Genomic DNA, 18,009 nt, shown 5'->3' on the forward strand with positions numbered 1-18,009 from the left:
TAGCTTACATTGGCTCGTTATGTTCAGTAATGTTTTGCCTCCAAAACATCCGGTGATTTTGCAGAGAGCCACATCAATTTACAGAAATACTCATAATAAACATTAATAAAAGAGCCAAGTGTTTTACATGGAACTTTAGATAAACTTCTCCTTAATGCAACCGCTGTGTCAGATTTTTAAAAAAACTTTACGGAAAAAGCACACCATGCAATAATCTGAGTACAGCGCTCAGAGACCAAAACAAGCCATACAGATACCAGATGCCATGTTGTGGAGTCAACAGAAGTCAGAGATAGCATTATAAATATTAACTTACTTTTGATGATCTTCATCATAATGCACTCCCAGGAATCCCAGTTCCACAATAAATGTTTGTTTTGTTCGATAACGTCCATAATTTATGTCCAAATACCTCCTTTTTGTTCGCGCGTTTAGTTCCAAAATCCAAATTGATGACGCGCAGGCCAGACGAAAAGTCAAAAAATTCCATTACAGTTCGTAGAAACATGTCAAACGATGTATAGAATCAATCTTTAGGATGTTTTTAACATAAATCTTCAATAATGTTTCAACCGGAGAATTCCTTTGTCTGTAGAAATGCGATGGAACGCAGCTAACTCTCACGGGTGCGCGCCTGAGTGAGCTCGTGGCACTTTGCCAGACCCCTGACTCAATCAGCTCCCATTCCCCCCTCCTTCACAGTAGAAGCCTCAAACAAGGTTCTAAAGACTGTTGACATCTATTGAAAGCCTTAGGAAGTGCAATATGACCCCATAGACACTGTATATTGGATAGGCAAACCTACAAACCTTAGATTTCCCACTTCCTGGTTGGATATTTTCTCAGATTTCTGCCTGCCATATGAGTTCTGTTATACTCACAGACATCATTCAAACAGTTTTAGAAACTTCAGAGTATTTTCTATCCAAATCTACCAATAATATGCATATCTTAGCTTCTGAGACTGAGTAGCAGGCAGTTTACTCTGGGCACCTTATTCATCCAAGCTACTCAATACTGCCCCCAGCCATAAGAAGTTAGTGACTCGCCTGGGTAACCATTTGGCTAGATGTTCAGGAGTCTTATGGCTTGGGGCTAGAAGCTGTTTAGAAGCCTCTAAGACCTAGACTTGGTGCTACCGGTACCGCTTGCCGTGCGGTAGCAGAGAGAACAGTCTATGACTAGGGTGGCTGGAGTCTTTGACAATTTTTAGGGCCTTCCTCTGTCACCGCCTGGATGGCAGAGGTCCTGGATGGCAGGAAGCTTGGCCCCAGTGATATACTGGGCCGTTCGCACTACCCTCTGTTAGAGGTCGAACAATTATGATTTTTCAACACCGATACCGATTATTGGAGGACCAAAAAAAGCCGATACCGATTAATCGGCCGAATTTATTTTTTTATATACATATATTTGTAATAATGACAATTACAACAATACTGAATAAACAATGAACACTTTTATTTTAACGTAATATAATACATCAATAAAATCTATTTAGTCTCAAATACATAATGAAACATGTTCAATTTGGTTTAAATAATGCAAAAACAAAGTGTTGGAGAAGAAAGTAAAAGTGCAATATGTGCCATGTAAAAAAGCTAACGTTTAAGTTCCTTGCTCAGAACCATGAGAACATGTGAAAGCTGGTGGTTCCTTTTAACATGAGTCTTCAATATTCCCAGGTAAGAAGTTTTAGGTTGTAGTTTATTATAGGATTATTTCTCTCTAAATCATTTGTATTTCATATTCCTTTGACTATTGGATGTTCTAATAGGTACTTTAGTATTGCCAGCCTAATCTCGGGAGTTGATAGGCTTGAAGTCATAAACAGCGCAATGCTTGAAGAATTGCGAAGAACTGCAGGCAAACGCTGTTTGAATGAATGCTTACGAGCATGCTGCTGCCTACCACCGCTCAGTCAGACTGCTCTATCAAATCATAGACTTAATTATAATATAATAACACACAGAAATACGAGCCTTAGGTCATTAATATGGTCAAATCCGGAAACTATAATTTCGAAAAAACAAAACGTTTATTCTTTCAGTGAAATACGGAACCATTCCGTATTTTATCTGACGGGTGGCATCCATAAGTCTAAATATTGCTGTTACATTGCACAACCTTCAATGTTTTGTCATAATTACGTAAAATTCTGGCAAATTAGTTCGCAACGAGCCAGGCGGCCCAAACTGTTGCATATACCCTGACGTGACACAATTTTCCTAGTTTAATATTGTCTGCTAACATGAATTTCTTTTAACTAAATATGCAGGTTTTAAAAAATTAACTTCTGTGTATTGATTTTTTTGAAAGGCATTGATGTTTATGGTTAGGTGCGTTCATGCAATTGTACTTTTTTCACAATTTTTTTGTCAAATCATCCCCCGTTTGGTGAAGTTGGTTGTCTTTGTTAGGAAGAAATGGTCTTCACACAGTTCGCAACGAGCCAGGCGGCCCAAACTGCTGCACATACCCTGACTCTGTTGCACAGAACGCAAGAGAAGTGACACAATTTCCCTAGTTAAAATAAATTCATGTTAGCAGACAATATTAACTTAATATGCAGGTTTAAAAATATATACTTGTGTATTGATTTTAAGAAAGGCGTTGATGTTTATGGTTAGGTACACATTGATGCAACAACAATGCTTTTTTCGCGATTGCGCTTGTTAAATCACCCGTTTGGCGAAGTAGGCTGTGATTCAATGATAAATTAACAGGCACCGCATCGATTATATGCAACGCAGGACAAGCTAGATAAACTAGTAATATCATCAACCATGTGTAGTTAACTAGTGATTATATTAAGATTGATTGTTTTTTATAAGATACATTTAATGCTAGCTAGCACCTTACCTTGGCTCCTTGCTGCACTCGAATAACAGGTAGTCAGCCTGCCATGTAGTCTCCTCGTGGCATGCAATGTAATCGGCCATGATCGGTATCCAAAAATGCAGATTACCGATTGTTATGAAAACGTGAAATCGGCCCTAATTAATCGGCCATTCCGATTAATCGGTCGACCTCTACCCTCTGTAGTGCCTTGCGGTCAGAGGCCAAGCAGTTGCCATTAGAGGTCGACCGATTATGATTTGTCAATGCCGATACCGATTATTGGAGGACAAAAAAAGCCGATACCGATTAATCGGCCGATTTTATAAAAAAATAAAAAAAAATATTAAATATATATATATATATATATATCATACACACACACACATTTTTGTAATAATGACAATTGCAACAATACTGAATGAACAATGAACACTTTTATTTTAACTTAATATAATACATAAATACACACACGCACAGCTCTGAAGTGACAATGATACTGAAGAGTCTGCTTAGGAGACAAATACTCTCAACTGTTTGAATAAAAATAGAGTTTAAGTTACCTGTGATGAATGTTGAAAACAAAAACTTTAATTTCTATATGCAGGAAATCCTATTTTAATAATGGGCATGGTAAGAATTGACAACCAAAGTGCGAGTCATAATTCCCATGACACCTAGCAAAATCTGAAAAGCGGTTCCTTCATTTATTCCATAGGATATTTTTAGATTCACCTAAAATAAGGTCTGTGTTTCGTGTAGGCTTACATCACCGTGCCAATTTTATAACTGTGTAGATATCCATAGGACAAGGTAACTCTGATCAATATTGGCTAATTATAAGCGAAGATAAAAACATTTGTAGAGTGGATTTATGAAAATATGTTGACAAACGTTACCTTATCCTAATGAGATTTACACGGGTATCAAAACGTCGAGGCGGTTTAAGCCTGCACGAAACACAGACCTTATTTGAAGTAGATCAAGACATTCTCTATGGAAGACATGAACGGTAAAATAACGAAGGAACCCCTTTCAAATTCAGCCAAAAGTTATTACAGAAATTATAACGCGTCGACTATTTCTCTCTGAACCATATACCCTTGACTAAACCAGAAACTATCACCTCGAAAACAAAACGTTTATTCCATTCCGTATTTTATCTAACGGGTGGCATCCATGAGTCTAAATATTCCTGTTACATTGCACAACCTTCAATGTTGTCATAATTACGTAAAGTTCTGGCAAATTAGTTCGCAAAGAGCCAGGCGGCCCAAACTGTTGCATATACCCTGACTCTGCGTGCAATGAACGCAAGAGAAATGACACAATTTCACCTGGTTAATATTGCCTGCTAACCTGGATTTCTTTTAGCTAAATATGCAGGTTTAAAAATATATACTTGTGCATTGATTTTAAGAAAGGCATTGATGTTTATGGTTAACTTCTCACGAGTCACCATCCCGGATCCGGGAGTACCCCCATCAGTAAAAAAGCTGACTAGCATAGCCTAGCATAGCGTCACAAGTAAATACTAGCATCTAAATATCATTAAATCACAAGTCCAAGACACCAGATGAAAGATACACATCTTGTGAATCCAGCAGTGGTGGGCCGTCAGGGCCTGCAATGCCTTCTCTGCTGGCCTAAACATCATCAGAATATAATTTTTTTTAAAATATATTTTCCCACAAATATGTATTAAATTATTCCCCAGAGTAAGAGTTATACTCTTCATTTCATAGCTTTCCTCTTGGTTGCACTGCTTCCAGCCCCAGGTTGAGATTTTGAGGGCTGGTCTTTATGTTAGATCTTTTATCCAATCATATTCAGCCATCATGTGTTGCCAGGGGTCTAAAATCTGCCCTCAGGCCTTCAGAATCAACAGTGCGGGCGCTTGTAGCTTATAGTGAATGGAAATGAAAATTTAGTGTCAACCAATCAGCTTTAGAGTTGGCTATTGTACGCCTTCTGGCTGGCTCCAGTGTTACACAGGAGCCAGCTAGCAGGCGTAGTGTGTGCACGTCTTTTGATTGGATTACCAATATTGAGAGACAGGTCCTATGGAGATCTAGGAAACTGAATTTGATAAACGAATTAATTCGCGTACTACTAAGCTGTTTTTTCAACCCACAATGGCGGAAGGAGGAGAAGATATCGATTTGGTCGAGGATATAATTATAACGCCATTCTCAAGATGAACTTTTCAAGAAAAGTTAGACATTGTAAGGAGAGGTCGCCCGACGCCACAAAGCCTGTCACAGGCGGGAAAGTGCTTCGTTCGCTCGTAAACACTGTTTACCCAAAAATGTCAATTTCAAGGTGACGCAACGCCTGGTTATACTGCGTTTCTGTCTAAATGTATAGTTTCTAGAGCCATGGCATCATAATGAGGTGGATTAATTCGGGTGGGACTGTGTAGTACCTCACTGAAGGCCCAGGCCCCAGGCCCACGGCACGCCACTGGAATCCAGCCATCATTTCAGATTTTTTAAATGTTTTACAGGGAAGACACAATATGTAAATCTATTAGCTAACCACGATAGCAAAAGACACAACTTTTTTTTCCCACCATTTTTTTCCTGCATAGGTAGCTATCACAATTTCGACCAAATAAAGATATAAATAGCCACTAACCAAGAAACAAATTCATCAGATGACAGTCTGATAACATATTTATTGTATAGCATATGTTTTGTTAGAAAAATGTGCATATTTCAGGTATAAATCATAGTTTACCATTGCAGCCACCATCACAACTCTCACCAAAGCAACTAGAATAACTACAGAGACCATCGTGTATTACCTAAATACTCATCATAAAACATTTCTGAAAAATACACAGCGTACAGCAAATGAAAGACAAAGATCTTGTGAATCCAGCCAATATTTCAGATTTTTTAAGTGTTTTACAGCGAAAACACAATATAGCATTATATTAGCTTACTACAATAGCCAACCACACAACAGCATTGATTCAGGCCAACAATAGCGATAGCGACAAAACCAGCAAAAGATATTAATTTTTTCACTAACCTTCTCAAACTTCTTCAGATGACAGTCCTATAACATCATATTACACAATACATATAGAGTTTGTTCGAAAATGTGCATATTTAGCGGCACAAATCGTGGTTATACAATGAGAAAAGTAGCCAAGCTGGCAACAATATGTCGGGAGAAATCTTGGGAGAGGCACCTAATCTAATCAGTAACTAATCCTAAACTTGACTAAAAAATACAGGTTGGACAGCAAATGAAAGATACATTAGTTCTTATGCAATCGCTGTGTTAGATTTTTAAAATTAACGTTACTACAACATACAGCGTGCGTTAAAGCGAGACCGCACTGAGATTAATGGCGGAATAGGAGTTTAACATTTTTCAACAGAACAACGAATTAACATCATATATAGTTCTTACTATTTGATGAGCTTCCATCAGAATCTTGGGCAAGTTGTCCTTTGTCCAAAAGAATCGTTGCTCGGTTGTAGAATGTAGTCTTCAACGTTGGAATTAGCAGTAAACATTAGCCATGTGGCAAAGACGTGTCCAACTCACTAAAACGCAGCATAAATAAATATCCGAAAATCGCAATATAATGATATAAACTGATATAACTCGGTTTAAAATAACAACATTATGATGTCTTTAACACCTATATCGAATAAAAACAGAGCCGGATATATCTAAGGGCTATAACGGGAGCTTTCTAGAACGACATCCAGAGCTCCTTTTTGCGTCAGGGCGAAGAGCAGAAAGGGGGAACCCCACGTTGCCAGCCCATTTATAAGCTCTCAGATCTGCCCAGCAACTCCATTTCAATTCTCACTATTCGCTGACATCCAGGGGAAGGCGTATGCAGTGCATCTCAACCAATAGAAGACAGGCAAATTAATAAACCGACCTCAGAACAGCCAGCAGAATTCAGCATTCTCACATCCTCTTTGGAAAATTGCTCTAACTCCAGTTCTGTTTTACTCACAGATATAATTCAAACGGTTTTAGAAACTAGAGAGTGTTTTCTATCCAATAGTAATAATAATATGCATATTGTACGAGCAAGAATTGAGTACGAGGCAGTTTAATTTGGGAACGAAATTATTACAAAGTGCCAACAGCTCCCCCTATTGAGAAAAGTACACATTGGAGCAATGACAGTCATTGATTGATTGTTTTTTATAAGATAATTTTAATGCTAGCTAGCAACTTACCTTAGCTTACTGCATTCGCTAACAGGCAGGCTCCTCGTGGAGTGCAATGTAATCAATGCAAGATTGGATCCCCCGAGCTGACAAGGTTAAAAATCTGTTCCTAGGCCGTCATTGAAAATAAGAATGTGTTCTTAATTGACTTGCCTAGTTAAATAAAGATTAAATAAATGTGTAATTATTTTTTTTTAAACGTCAAATCGGCGCCCAAAAATACCGATTTTCCGATTGTTATGAAAACTTGAAATCGGCCCCGATTTAATCGGCCATTCCGATTAAAATCGGAATCGGTTGACCTCTAGTTGCCATACCAGGCAGTGATGCAACCAGTCAGGATACTCTCGATGGTGCAGCTGTAGAACCTTTTGAGGATCTGAGGACCCATGCCAAATCTTTTCAGTCTCCTGAGGGGGAATAGGCATTGTCGTGCCCTCTTCACGACTGTCTTGGTGTGTTTGGACCATGTTAGTTTGTTGGTGATGTGGACACCAAGGAACTTTAAGCTCTCAACCTGCTCCACTACAGCCCTGTCGATGAGAATGGGGTGTGCTCGGTCCTCCTTTTCCTGTAGTCCACAATCATCTCCTTTGTCTTGATCATGTTGAGGGAGAGGTTGATGTCCTGGCACCACACGGCCAGGTCTCTGACCTCCTCCCTGTAGGCTTTCACGTCGTTGTCGGTGATCAGGGGCTCCTGTTGTGTCATCTGCAAATTTAATGATGGTGTTGGAGTTGTGCCTGGCCGTGCAGTCATGAGTGAACAGGGAGTACAGAAGCAGACTGAGCACGCACCCCTGAGGAGCCCCTGTGTTGAGGATCAGCGTGGCGGATGTGTTGTTACCTACCCTTACCACATGGGGGGGGGGGCCCGTCAGGAAGTCCAGGATCCAGTTGCAGAGGGAGGTGTTGAGTCCCAGGGACCTTAGCTTATTGATGAGCTTTGAGGGCACTATGGTGTTGAACACTGAGCTGTAGTCAATGAATAGCATTCTCACATAGGTGTTCCTTTTGTCCAGGTGGGAAAGGGCAGTGTGGGGTGCAATAGAGATTGCATCATCTGTGGATCTGTTGGGGCGGTATGTAAATTGGATGGGTCTAGTCATTTCTGGGATGATGGTGTTGAACCTCTGGATTGATGTATAAGGATGCGGGTCAAACTGGTGTTTATGGATCACACCAACTGACAAAAAGTAACCCACAGTACAATTATCCCACAGTAATTATCCCATAGTACAATTCATCACTCAGTATATCACTGAGCATTGTCTCCTCAAAACTCAAACACCTCTCTACCCCCTCTCAAATCCAATACCTGGCTCAAGGAAATGCCACGTCTTTTTGGGGGAATTTCTATTAAGAAAAAATGCAGTAAAATCTATTTTGTCAGCTAGGGCTGCGGGAAAATTTCTGTTCAGGTGAGGGCATGATCTAAGCCCTCCCTAGAGCCTAGGGTGAACTGATAAGACCCACAGAAATAGAGCGAGAGAGGGATGGAGGTGAGAAGGAGGTAGGGAGGGAATAAGAGAACTCCTCTCATGGATGACTGGGTGGAAAAGTGAGAGAGGCGATGTGACCTTTTCGGTGCCGGCGGTTGTGCAGGTGAAAATGTAAATGAGGCACTGCTGTTGACACCAAACTTGTCTGATAACGATCCCAGTGATGATAAGCTCTAAGAGGAAGTGGTGCTTTAACAGACCCATTCATTGTTTCCCGCCGAGATACACTTTTATGTGCTATCAGCCAGAAGCATCCTTGATGTTTGAAAGATTATACAAACTTTGTTTTTAATAAATAACTCCAGATTTGATAAGTAATTCGTCATCTTCTCGATTTAATGCCACGTCCTTCCAATAAGTGCAAACACATATGTTTTCCTTGTTGTTTTTATCTTGCAGAGGAGAAATGGGGAAGACATTCCCGTGGCGTCGACTAAGAACATCAACCACAGGCGGTTCGCTGCCTCGTTCAGACTCAAGGAAGTGACTAGTCTGGACCAAGACCTTTACCGATGTGTCACCCAGTCAGAGAGAGGATCTGGTGTGTCCAACTTCGCCGGACTCATCGTCAGAGGTATGTGTGTCCTCATCAGATGATATCCTGGTATAATTCATCCATGCGCATCTGATTATTACCTCATAAATCTACCATATTTATTTGACTGATTGTAAAGTATTTGATTACAATAAATAGTGTACATCAGTTTTGGCAATTGTAGTTTTGAACTCAGTTGCAAAACTCCAAAAATATTCCTCCATAAACATTATGCAGATATCAAAAATAAATATGTGAGGGAACACACAACTAGCATATGTTTATTCAGGCAGAGGAATTTGAATATTATTTGGATATTCAAATGAGAATCACCAAAAGGGAGAATAATTACACAAGTTGAAGTCTGCTTGTGGAAATGCTTCTCAGATGCGGTCAGTGGAGAGAGCAGAGAGGCTTGGCTCCCAGCCATGCTTCAACAGACACCTCATAATCAGGAGACGTCTTTCTCTCTCTCTCTGAGCCGCTCTGCATATCTCCAGCCACACAAAGAATTAGTGCAGACAATCAATCTTGGCTTCTTCAAAGTTCCTACCTCCGCCCCCAACCAAGAGGAAGGGGAGTCCGGTTTTTTTTCATCTGTAAAGCAAATCTTATTTTTAACTTGGGCCAGAGGGTCCCAGAACCCTGGTGTTAGAAGGTAGTTCAACATTAACTGCACTGACAGGTCCAATATCTCACTAGCGCTTGAAAGCAGACATCCTGCTACACGGATCCGAAAGATGGTAATTTTAAAGGAAATTTTGGGGCCATTGATACGGGCGGCCCATAATGAGAGCTGGCATGGAGTTGCCCATTGTCATTTATGACCTAAGGGTAGTAGTTTATTAGTGGCTGCTCTGCCAAAGCCGAAGTGACAGAGGATGCTGCCGGCTATTTTGGTTCCCTTTGTAACAAATGAAAATTTCAGTGGCAAATTCCTTTCACAGAAGAACTATTGACTATGTGTCCCCCAGCGGAGAGAGAAACAACACACTGTGGCACAAAATTGACTTTGTCATGAGGTATGCGTGGCTCCCAGAGCTTTTTGAGTAATCATGTTGCCCCCTTCCTAGTAGAAACTAAACTTTATTGACAAGGTTGGTCATTGGAACAGAGCCTAAAACAAACATGCCTGGTGAGCTCTGCTTTAACAAATGAAAGCAACCCGTTCACGGCTTTGATCGTTAAAGTTATTTCTTACGGCTTATTGAAATGATTGCTGAGGTGACCTTAGGTGCAATTTTCAATATGGTATTTCAATTTCATATCTTATCCAAGGCTCTATGATCAGGAAACCATGTGAAATATGTACTTAATCTAAGGGGTTCTAGTCTGTTGTCTTCTTGTGCATGTATGTGTGTGTGTGTACACTTTAATAACTGTTGTGTAGATAGTGTGCTGTCATCTCCCCCGGTGTGTATGTGTGGGGGACAGTGTGGTTCCCTGCCGTAAACAAACTGGCTGATTGGTGGCAGACACGACTGTCAGCAGAGGAGCAGGCTGGGAGATATTTTCTGCTTAAAAGTAGATTCAAACTTGATAACTGCCAGCTCATCCCACACTGAAGAAAGGCTCCTGCTTGACAACCCCAGGCTCAAAGAGAGATTGTTAAACTCTGATGAAGCCTCATAATGATGCCAAAGGAAGAACTTGGAATGCACAGAAAAGAGAAACACCAAGAAAGGAACATATTTTTCTAAGGATATGAATATGAAACTGGATTGATTCCAAGCCACGAGGGCTTGTGGACTATGTTTGCTGGTTAACCACAGGGCTTGAGAGGCAGAATGATTGTCACCTTGTAGATGATAGCCTAATACCGCCTGCCCAAACAGTGTCTGCGTGCTGGAGGTAAGGTGGGGGAGACAGATGGTGGAAGGGATCACTCCTCTGTGTCCTGTAACAGCATCAGTCAGATGGAGATTGCTGCGTGCGCTTTGTTGTTCCAAGGCCTGCCCTGTCACTGTCATTTCTCAGATCTTGTCATTTAGCTTTTAAAAAAAAGCCAGAGCGGACCCAAGCGTTTCCTCCCGCATAAAATTAAGTTGCTGTAGCTCTCTCTCTCCTCCCACTGTTTTTTTTGATCAACATACTGCCTTGGAGACTGTCGACTATATCGGCAATAAATGAAAATCAATTACTATTAGAATGGCTCCGGAGCCAGGGCTGCTTGGGGCTGGGTTAGACCAGTCACAGCAGAGTTGAGCTGCAGGTTGGCCAGTCAGTAAGTTGTGCGACTGAAAGGCGGATGTTTATTAGCGTGGCCTGCTGAAGGATGTGAGAGATGGATGAGACAAGGTTCAAGGAGCAGTAATGCGAGGGCTCGGCGATATCATTCCACACTGTCACCACACACATGATGGATGGGCTGCTTGGGGAGAAGCAATAATGCCAGCTGATGAAAGATTCCTCTGCATCTCACTCACTCACACACACACACACACACACACACACACACACACACACACACACACACACACACACACACACACACTACCTGCTCAACCCAACTACCTGCTCAGCCCAACTAGCTCTATCTTCACTCCTCCGTTATGATGCCCTAAATGGGGAGAGTCAGCCTGCCTACCATGCCTAAAACCTTCCGCATGCTACTGTGCATTTTATTGGAAACATATTTATAGTTTTTTAGTTGAAAGAAGACATTTTGTGTATCAGTTACTCCAGACCTCTTGTGTTTACGCCGTTTCCTCCAAACATCTTAATGAAATGAGAATGGTCCTCGCCTACAGGTACAAGTACAAATTATATTGGCAATTGCCTCTGCATTTAAATGGCCTTTTTCCTCTTTCTATTTTTTCCATTGATAGGGTTGGTTTGTTTTCTTGGAAAACTACTTCTACCTAATAAACATCAGCGGCTTCAATAATTAATTGTTTTTGATCAAATATATTGTGAAGGTTTCTGGTTTGTTTTTAGTTGTTGTCTATTAGTTATCCAGTATTTTGACCCAATAAAATTACCAGGAAAAGAGTTTCAGGAATTCAAACAAAACTAAAATATGTTTTATTGTCACATACACTGGATATGTGCAGCCATAGTAGTACAGTGCCCCTGGAGCAAATTATGGTGAAGTGCTTTGCTCAAGGGCACATCGACAGATTTTTCACCTTGTAGGCTTGGGTATTAGAACCTTATGTTACTGGCCCAACGCTCTAAACGCTAGGCTACCTGTAGCCCAAGTCCTGAGGTGACCTTAAAAGGAAAAGTAGAAATACAGTGCCCTTTGAAAGTAATCAGACCCCTTGAATTTTTCCACGTTTTGTTACGTTACAGCCTTATTCTAAAGTTTATTTAATAGTTTTTTTCCTCATCGGTCTACACACAATACCCCATAATGACAAAGCAAAAAACGTTTTTTAGAAATGTTTGCTAATTTATAAAAAAAATTATAAAATGAAATATCACATTTTCATAAGTATTCAGACCCTTTACTCAGTACTTTGTTGAAGCACCTTTGGCAGGGATTACTGCATCGAGTCTTCTTGGGTATGACGCTATAAGCTTGGCACACCTGCATTTGGGGAGTTTCTCTCATTCTTCTCTGCAGATGCTCTCGAGCTCGGTCAGGTTGGATGGGGAGAGTTGCTGCACAGCTATTTTCAGGTCTCTCCAGAGATGTTCGATCGGGTTCAAGACCGGGCTCTGGCTGGGCCACTCAAGGACATTCAGACTTGTCTCGAAGCCAATCCTGCGTTGTCTTGACTGTGTGCTTAGGGTCATTGTCCTGTTGGAAGGTGAACCTTTCGCCAGTCTGAGGTCTTGATTGCTCTGGAGCAGGTTTTCATCAAAGATCTCTCTGTACTTTGCTCTGTTCATCTTTCCCTCGATCCTGACTAGTCTCCCAGTTCCTGCCTCTAAAAAACATCCCCACAGCATGATGCTGCCACCACCATGCTTCACCGTAGGGATGGTGCCAGGTTTCCTCCAGGCATGTGCCTTTTACTGAGGAGTGGCTTCCGTCTCGCCACTCTACCATAAAGACCTGATTGGTGGAGTGCTGCAGAGATGGTTGTCCTTCTGGAAGGTTCTCCCATCTCCACAGAGGAACTCTAGAGCTCTGTCAGAGTGACCATCGGGTTCTCGGTCACCTCCCTGACCAAGGCCCTTCTCCCCCAATTGCTCAATTTGGCCGGGGGGCCAGCTCTAGGAAGAGTCTTGGTGGTTCCAAACTTATTCCATTTAAGAATGATTGAGGCCATTGTATTCTTGGGGACCTTCAATGCTGCAGAAAATGGAAACAGGATGCACCTGAGCTCAACTTTGAGTCTCATAGCAAAGGGTCTGAATACTTATTTAAATAAGGTGTTTCTGTTTTTGTTTTTTTATACATTTGCAAAATGTTCAAAACTTGTTTTCGCTTTGTCATTATGGGGTATTGTGTGTAGATTGGTGAGAAAATGTTTTTATATAATACATTTTAGAATAAGGCTGTAATGTAACAAAATGTGGAAAAAGTCAAGGGGCCTGAATACTTTCCGACAGAACTATACATTTAACATGCATTTTCATATGTGCTTTCTGGCACTAGTGCAATAGGCCCACCATAGTTGTGTCCATCTCAAATGCTGTTATGTTGTTGGTTTATTTTATTTTCCAGCTTAGCCTAATTCGGAAATCATTTTTGCGGCACGCGTCTCATTAACTACTGAGATGGAGAGAGATGAATTTGTTTAGAAAACAAGGAAGCTAACACATTTAAAAACTATAGGGAACCCTCTACAGGGGAGTGTCCCTGGGTTCAGGTATTGTGTGTTCTGCTGGGACGCTATAATCACCACCAACATACACTACTAACCAGCTTATTATAGTGTTACATCCACCTGGGTATTAATAATGCAAAAAAGCAAAACAATGACTCTCTAATTTATGGTCTTCTGTTGGGCTTAATTCAAGAAAATACAAATATGTCTCATGAACAAAATATTTATATGTATGCCCTGCAGGGCTAAAAACTGAACAGGGCCTTTTTGTAGATACTTGTTAGGTTCCATAGACAAAAGCACAGGTCACGTCAGATTGGCTGAACCAAAGCACTGGATTCCATCTCAGACTAACAGTGTCATAATACATGTACCACCCGCAGTATATGATTAACAGATGATTAAGTGGAGGGTGAAACAGGTGGACATTAATAAAAGGTACTTTATGCAGAAGTGTGAATACCAGACTTTGTGATGGTAACGTGAGTTCACAAAGATGATATAGGCAGGATGGGACAGCACCAGTACACTGACTGTCAGATTGGACTTGCTGTGATCTCTGAGTATTGCCGCTGCTGTTGAATTAGCTGCAACAAAGTAATCGGCCGACAGCCATCTGGACAGGGAGAGAGGAGATAGAAAAAGAGGCCTGTGTGACGTGCAGAGCCAGAGACCAACTCCGTCTGAGAGGACAACACGTCTCCTTATGGGCTGTAGTCTGCCAGCACTCTTCATAAAGAAACATCAGACCCTTTACAGGCCTTATATTGGTCTTAAAGTGATGGAATGACATGAGAATGGCTGCTCATGTCCCTCAGTATGTTTATTCAGACATTACACAAGACGCTTCCATTAGTTAGTTAACTCTCTAAGGGGAGGGTTTCATTGGCTTCTATTGCAGTGAGAATGGTGAATGTAGTAAATGTCATTTGGTAAAAAAAATTATGATGTGGTGTTCCTGTGCTGTATCTTATTTCCCAAATGATTTATCGTATTTCAAGATATTTTTCAAAATATTTTTACCATTAATCGTTTTAAGGTAAAATATCTTGAAATAAGATAAATTACTTGTATTAAGCCTATTTTAGTTCAAATAAGCAAAATTATCTGACAATGACTTTAGATAATTTAGCTTGGTTCGAAAACCCCCCCACTAATTTTAAGTGAATTATTACTCAATATAAGATATTTAGGCTTGCTTAGAGTTAACTTTTTGCAGTTTAGTCCAGGATGCTCTGGGCCAGACTCCAAACCTATCCAGACTGACTGGAAGGCGAACCATCTGGTTATTCTGAGAGTGTTTGATAGTTTGGCGCCCTCGGTCTAGCTCAGGGATGAAAAATAAGACGATTCTAACTTAAACATGTTGCTGATGCTGATTAGTTCATTGGGGGTCTGACAATGACACAAATCTTATTAGGTTGATTATCAATTTGGAAGAAAGAGTCAAATTATTTTTGAAAAATAATTTGCAATAAAACACACAGATGTGGAAATCTTTTGCCATAAATAGATAAGTTAGAAATTGAAACGCTTTTAGGTGTATGCTATTCTAAGCCATATGCTTTGATTCCCCCCTGTGTCCTCCAGAACCCCCGCGGCCTATCGCACCCCCTCAGCTGCTGGGCGTGGGGCCCACCTATCTCCTGATCCAGCTCAATGCCAACTCCATATTCGGAGACGGCCCCATCATTCTGAAGGAGGTGGAGTATCGCATGACATCAGGGATCTGGATAGAGACCCATGCTGTCAACTCCCCTAACTACAAGCTGTGGCACCTGGACCCAGACACAGAGTACGAAATCCGTGTGCTGCTCACCAGACCAGGGGAGGGGGGCACCGGCCAGCCTGGACCACCTCTCATCACCAGGACAAAGTGTGCCGGTAAGTCTCCATCTCCGTTCTTCCTTTTTTCCCCGCAATTGTTTTTCATTCTGTCTTTTCCCCTCCCTGTTACCTCTCTTCATGTCTCACTGCTCTGTGATATTTGCATACAGATAATTGCCTGGGGCCTTCTTATAAAACATAATTGGAAAAGCCAGGAAAAATAAACACGGTTTCTGGTGGAGGTAGTGTCATGGCTGTCACTCACTAAGAGTTCCTCTCAAATCTAAGGAAATAAACTAACATGCTTTTCAGAACAATCCTTTCCAGTATTTACCCTGGGGTCCATGATGACAAACCTGCAAAAGGTTTTCTCAATCATTTCTGCCAGGGCGGCGTGATACCCACACGCTTGGGTTGCCATGGCATCTGTATTAAGCAGCATACCAACAAGGCCAGGACTAGATAAAGAAGTTATATGGGGGAGCACGTAGTGGAGTGGTTGTGTTCGAAGAAGGAATCTGAAGATGGAAAGTGGTTATTAAGAATGATGCAGAATGTATGCAGTGTTTCATTACTCTGGGCATTGCCTGTCCATCAGCCTGAGACACTATCCATCTATTCCCCTGCCTGGTGCTCAGGAGTGAATAGACCAGCTGTATTCCCAGATTGACATTCAGAGGGCAGACTCTGCAGTTTTGCTTTTACTCTTCTTGACTACTGTCAGGGTGTAGAGGGAGATTTTCAGGGGATATAGTTTAGGTACAGCCCTGTAGGCTGCTTACAAGGAGATGTCTACTGTACAGTGCATTTGGAAAGTATTCAGACCCCTTGACTTTTTCCAAATTTTGTTACCTTACAGCCAGCCTTGTTCTAAAATGGATTCAATATTTTTTTCCCCTCATCAATCTAAATGCGCCATAATCCACGGCACGGCAAGCAGTACCAGAGCGCCAAGTCTAGGACCAAAATGCTCAGCTTCTACCCCCAAGCCATAAGACTGCTGAAGTATTAATCAAATGGCCACCTGGACTATTTACATTGACCCCGCCTCCCTCCCTTGTTTTTACGCTGCTGCTACTCGCTTTTTATTATCTTTGCATATTCACTTTACAAATTACGTATACTAACCTGTACCCCCCACACATTGACTTGGTACCGGTACCCCCTGTATATAGCCTCATTATTGTTGTGTAATTTTCTTGTGTTACTTACATTTTTTTTTACTTTAGTTTATTTAGACAATCTTTTCTTAACTCTATTTCTTGAACTGCATTGTGTGTTAAGGGCTTGTAAGTAAGCATTTGACGGTAAGGTCTACTACACCTGTTGTATTCTGCGCATGTGACAAATAAAATTTGATTTGAATTCCAAAGCAAAAACCGGTTTTTAGACATTTTTGAAATAAGTTTTCAGACCTTTTACTTGGTACTTTGTTGAAGCACCTTTGGCAGCAATTACAGCTTTGAGTCTTCTTGGGTATGACGCTACAAGCTTGGCACACCTGTGTTTGGGGAGTTTCTCCCATTCTTCTCGGGAGATCCTCTCAAGCTCTGACAGGTTGGATGGAGAGCGTTGCTACGCAGCGATTTTTTTCCTGAAGCCACTCCTGTGTTGTCTTGGATGTGTGCTTAGGGTCGTTGTCCTGTTGGAAGGTGAACCTTCGCCTCAGTCTGAGGTCCTGAGCACCCTGGAGCAGGTTTCTCTCCAGAAATGTTTGATCGGGTTCAAGTCCGGGCTCTGTCTGGGCCACTCAAGGACATTCAGAGACTTGCCCCAAAGCCACTCCTGCGTTGTCTTGGCTGTGTGCTTAGGGTCATTGTCCTGTTGGAAGGTGAACCTTCGCCTCAGTCTGAGGTCCTGAGCACCCTGGAGCAGGCTTCTCTCCAGAAATGTTTGATCGGGTTCAAGTCCGGGCTCTGTCTGGGCCACTCAAGGACATTCAGAGACTTGCCCCAAAGCCACTCCTGCGTTGTCTTGGCTGTGTGCTTAGGGTCATTGTCCTGTTGGAAGGTAAACCTTCGCTCCAGTCTGAGGTCCTGAGCGCTCTGGAGCAGGTTTTTGTCAAGGATCTCTCTGTACTTTGCTCCGTTCATCTTTCCCTTGATCCTGACTAGTCTCCCAGTCCCTGCCGCTGAAAAACATCCCCACAGCATGATGCTGCCACCACCATGCTTCAGCGTAGGGATGGTGCCAGGTTTCCTCCAGACGTGACGCTTAGCACTCAGGCCAAAGAGTTCAATTTTCCAGAGAATCTTGTTTCTCATGGGCTGAGTCCTTTAGCTGCATTTTGGCAAACTCCAAGCAAGCTGTCATGTGCCTTTTACTGGGGAGTGGCTTTCGTCTGGCCACTCTCATAACAAAGGGTCTGAATACTTTTAATTT

General features: G+C 41.7%; 1 protein-coding gene across 1 annotated transcript in view; it reads left to right on the plus strand.

Annotated features, from left to right (window-relative positions):
- LOC120024070 (receptor-type tyrosine-protein phosphatase kappa-like) overlaps window positions 1-18,009 on the plus strand; it is a 196,268-nt gene that overhangs the window by 80,959 nt on the left and 97,300 nt on the right. The window contains exons 6-7 of the mRNA XM_038968181.1: window positions 8,944-9,118; window positions 15,391-15,684. Coding sequence (XP_038824109.1) covers window positions 8,944-9,118; window positions 15,391-15,684 — 469 coding nt within the window. The remainder of the gene's footprint in view (window positions 1-8,943; window positions 9,119-15,390; window positions 15,685-18,009) is intronic.

This window comes from Salvelinus namaycush, chromosome 29 (assembly GCF_016432855.1).
Source record: "Salvelinus namaycush isolate Seneca chromosome 29, SaNama_1.0, whole genome shotgun sequence".
Classification (NCBI taxonomy): Eukaryota; Metazoa; Chordata; class Actinopteri; order Salmoniformes; family Salmonidae; genus Salvelinus; species Salvelinus namaycush.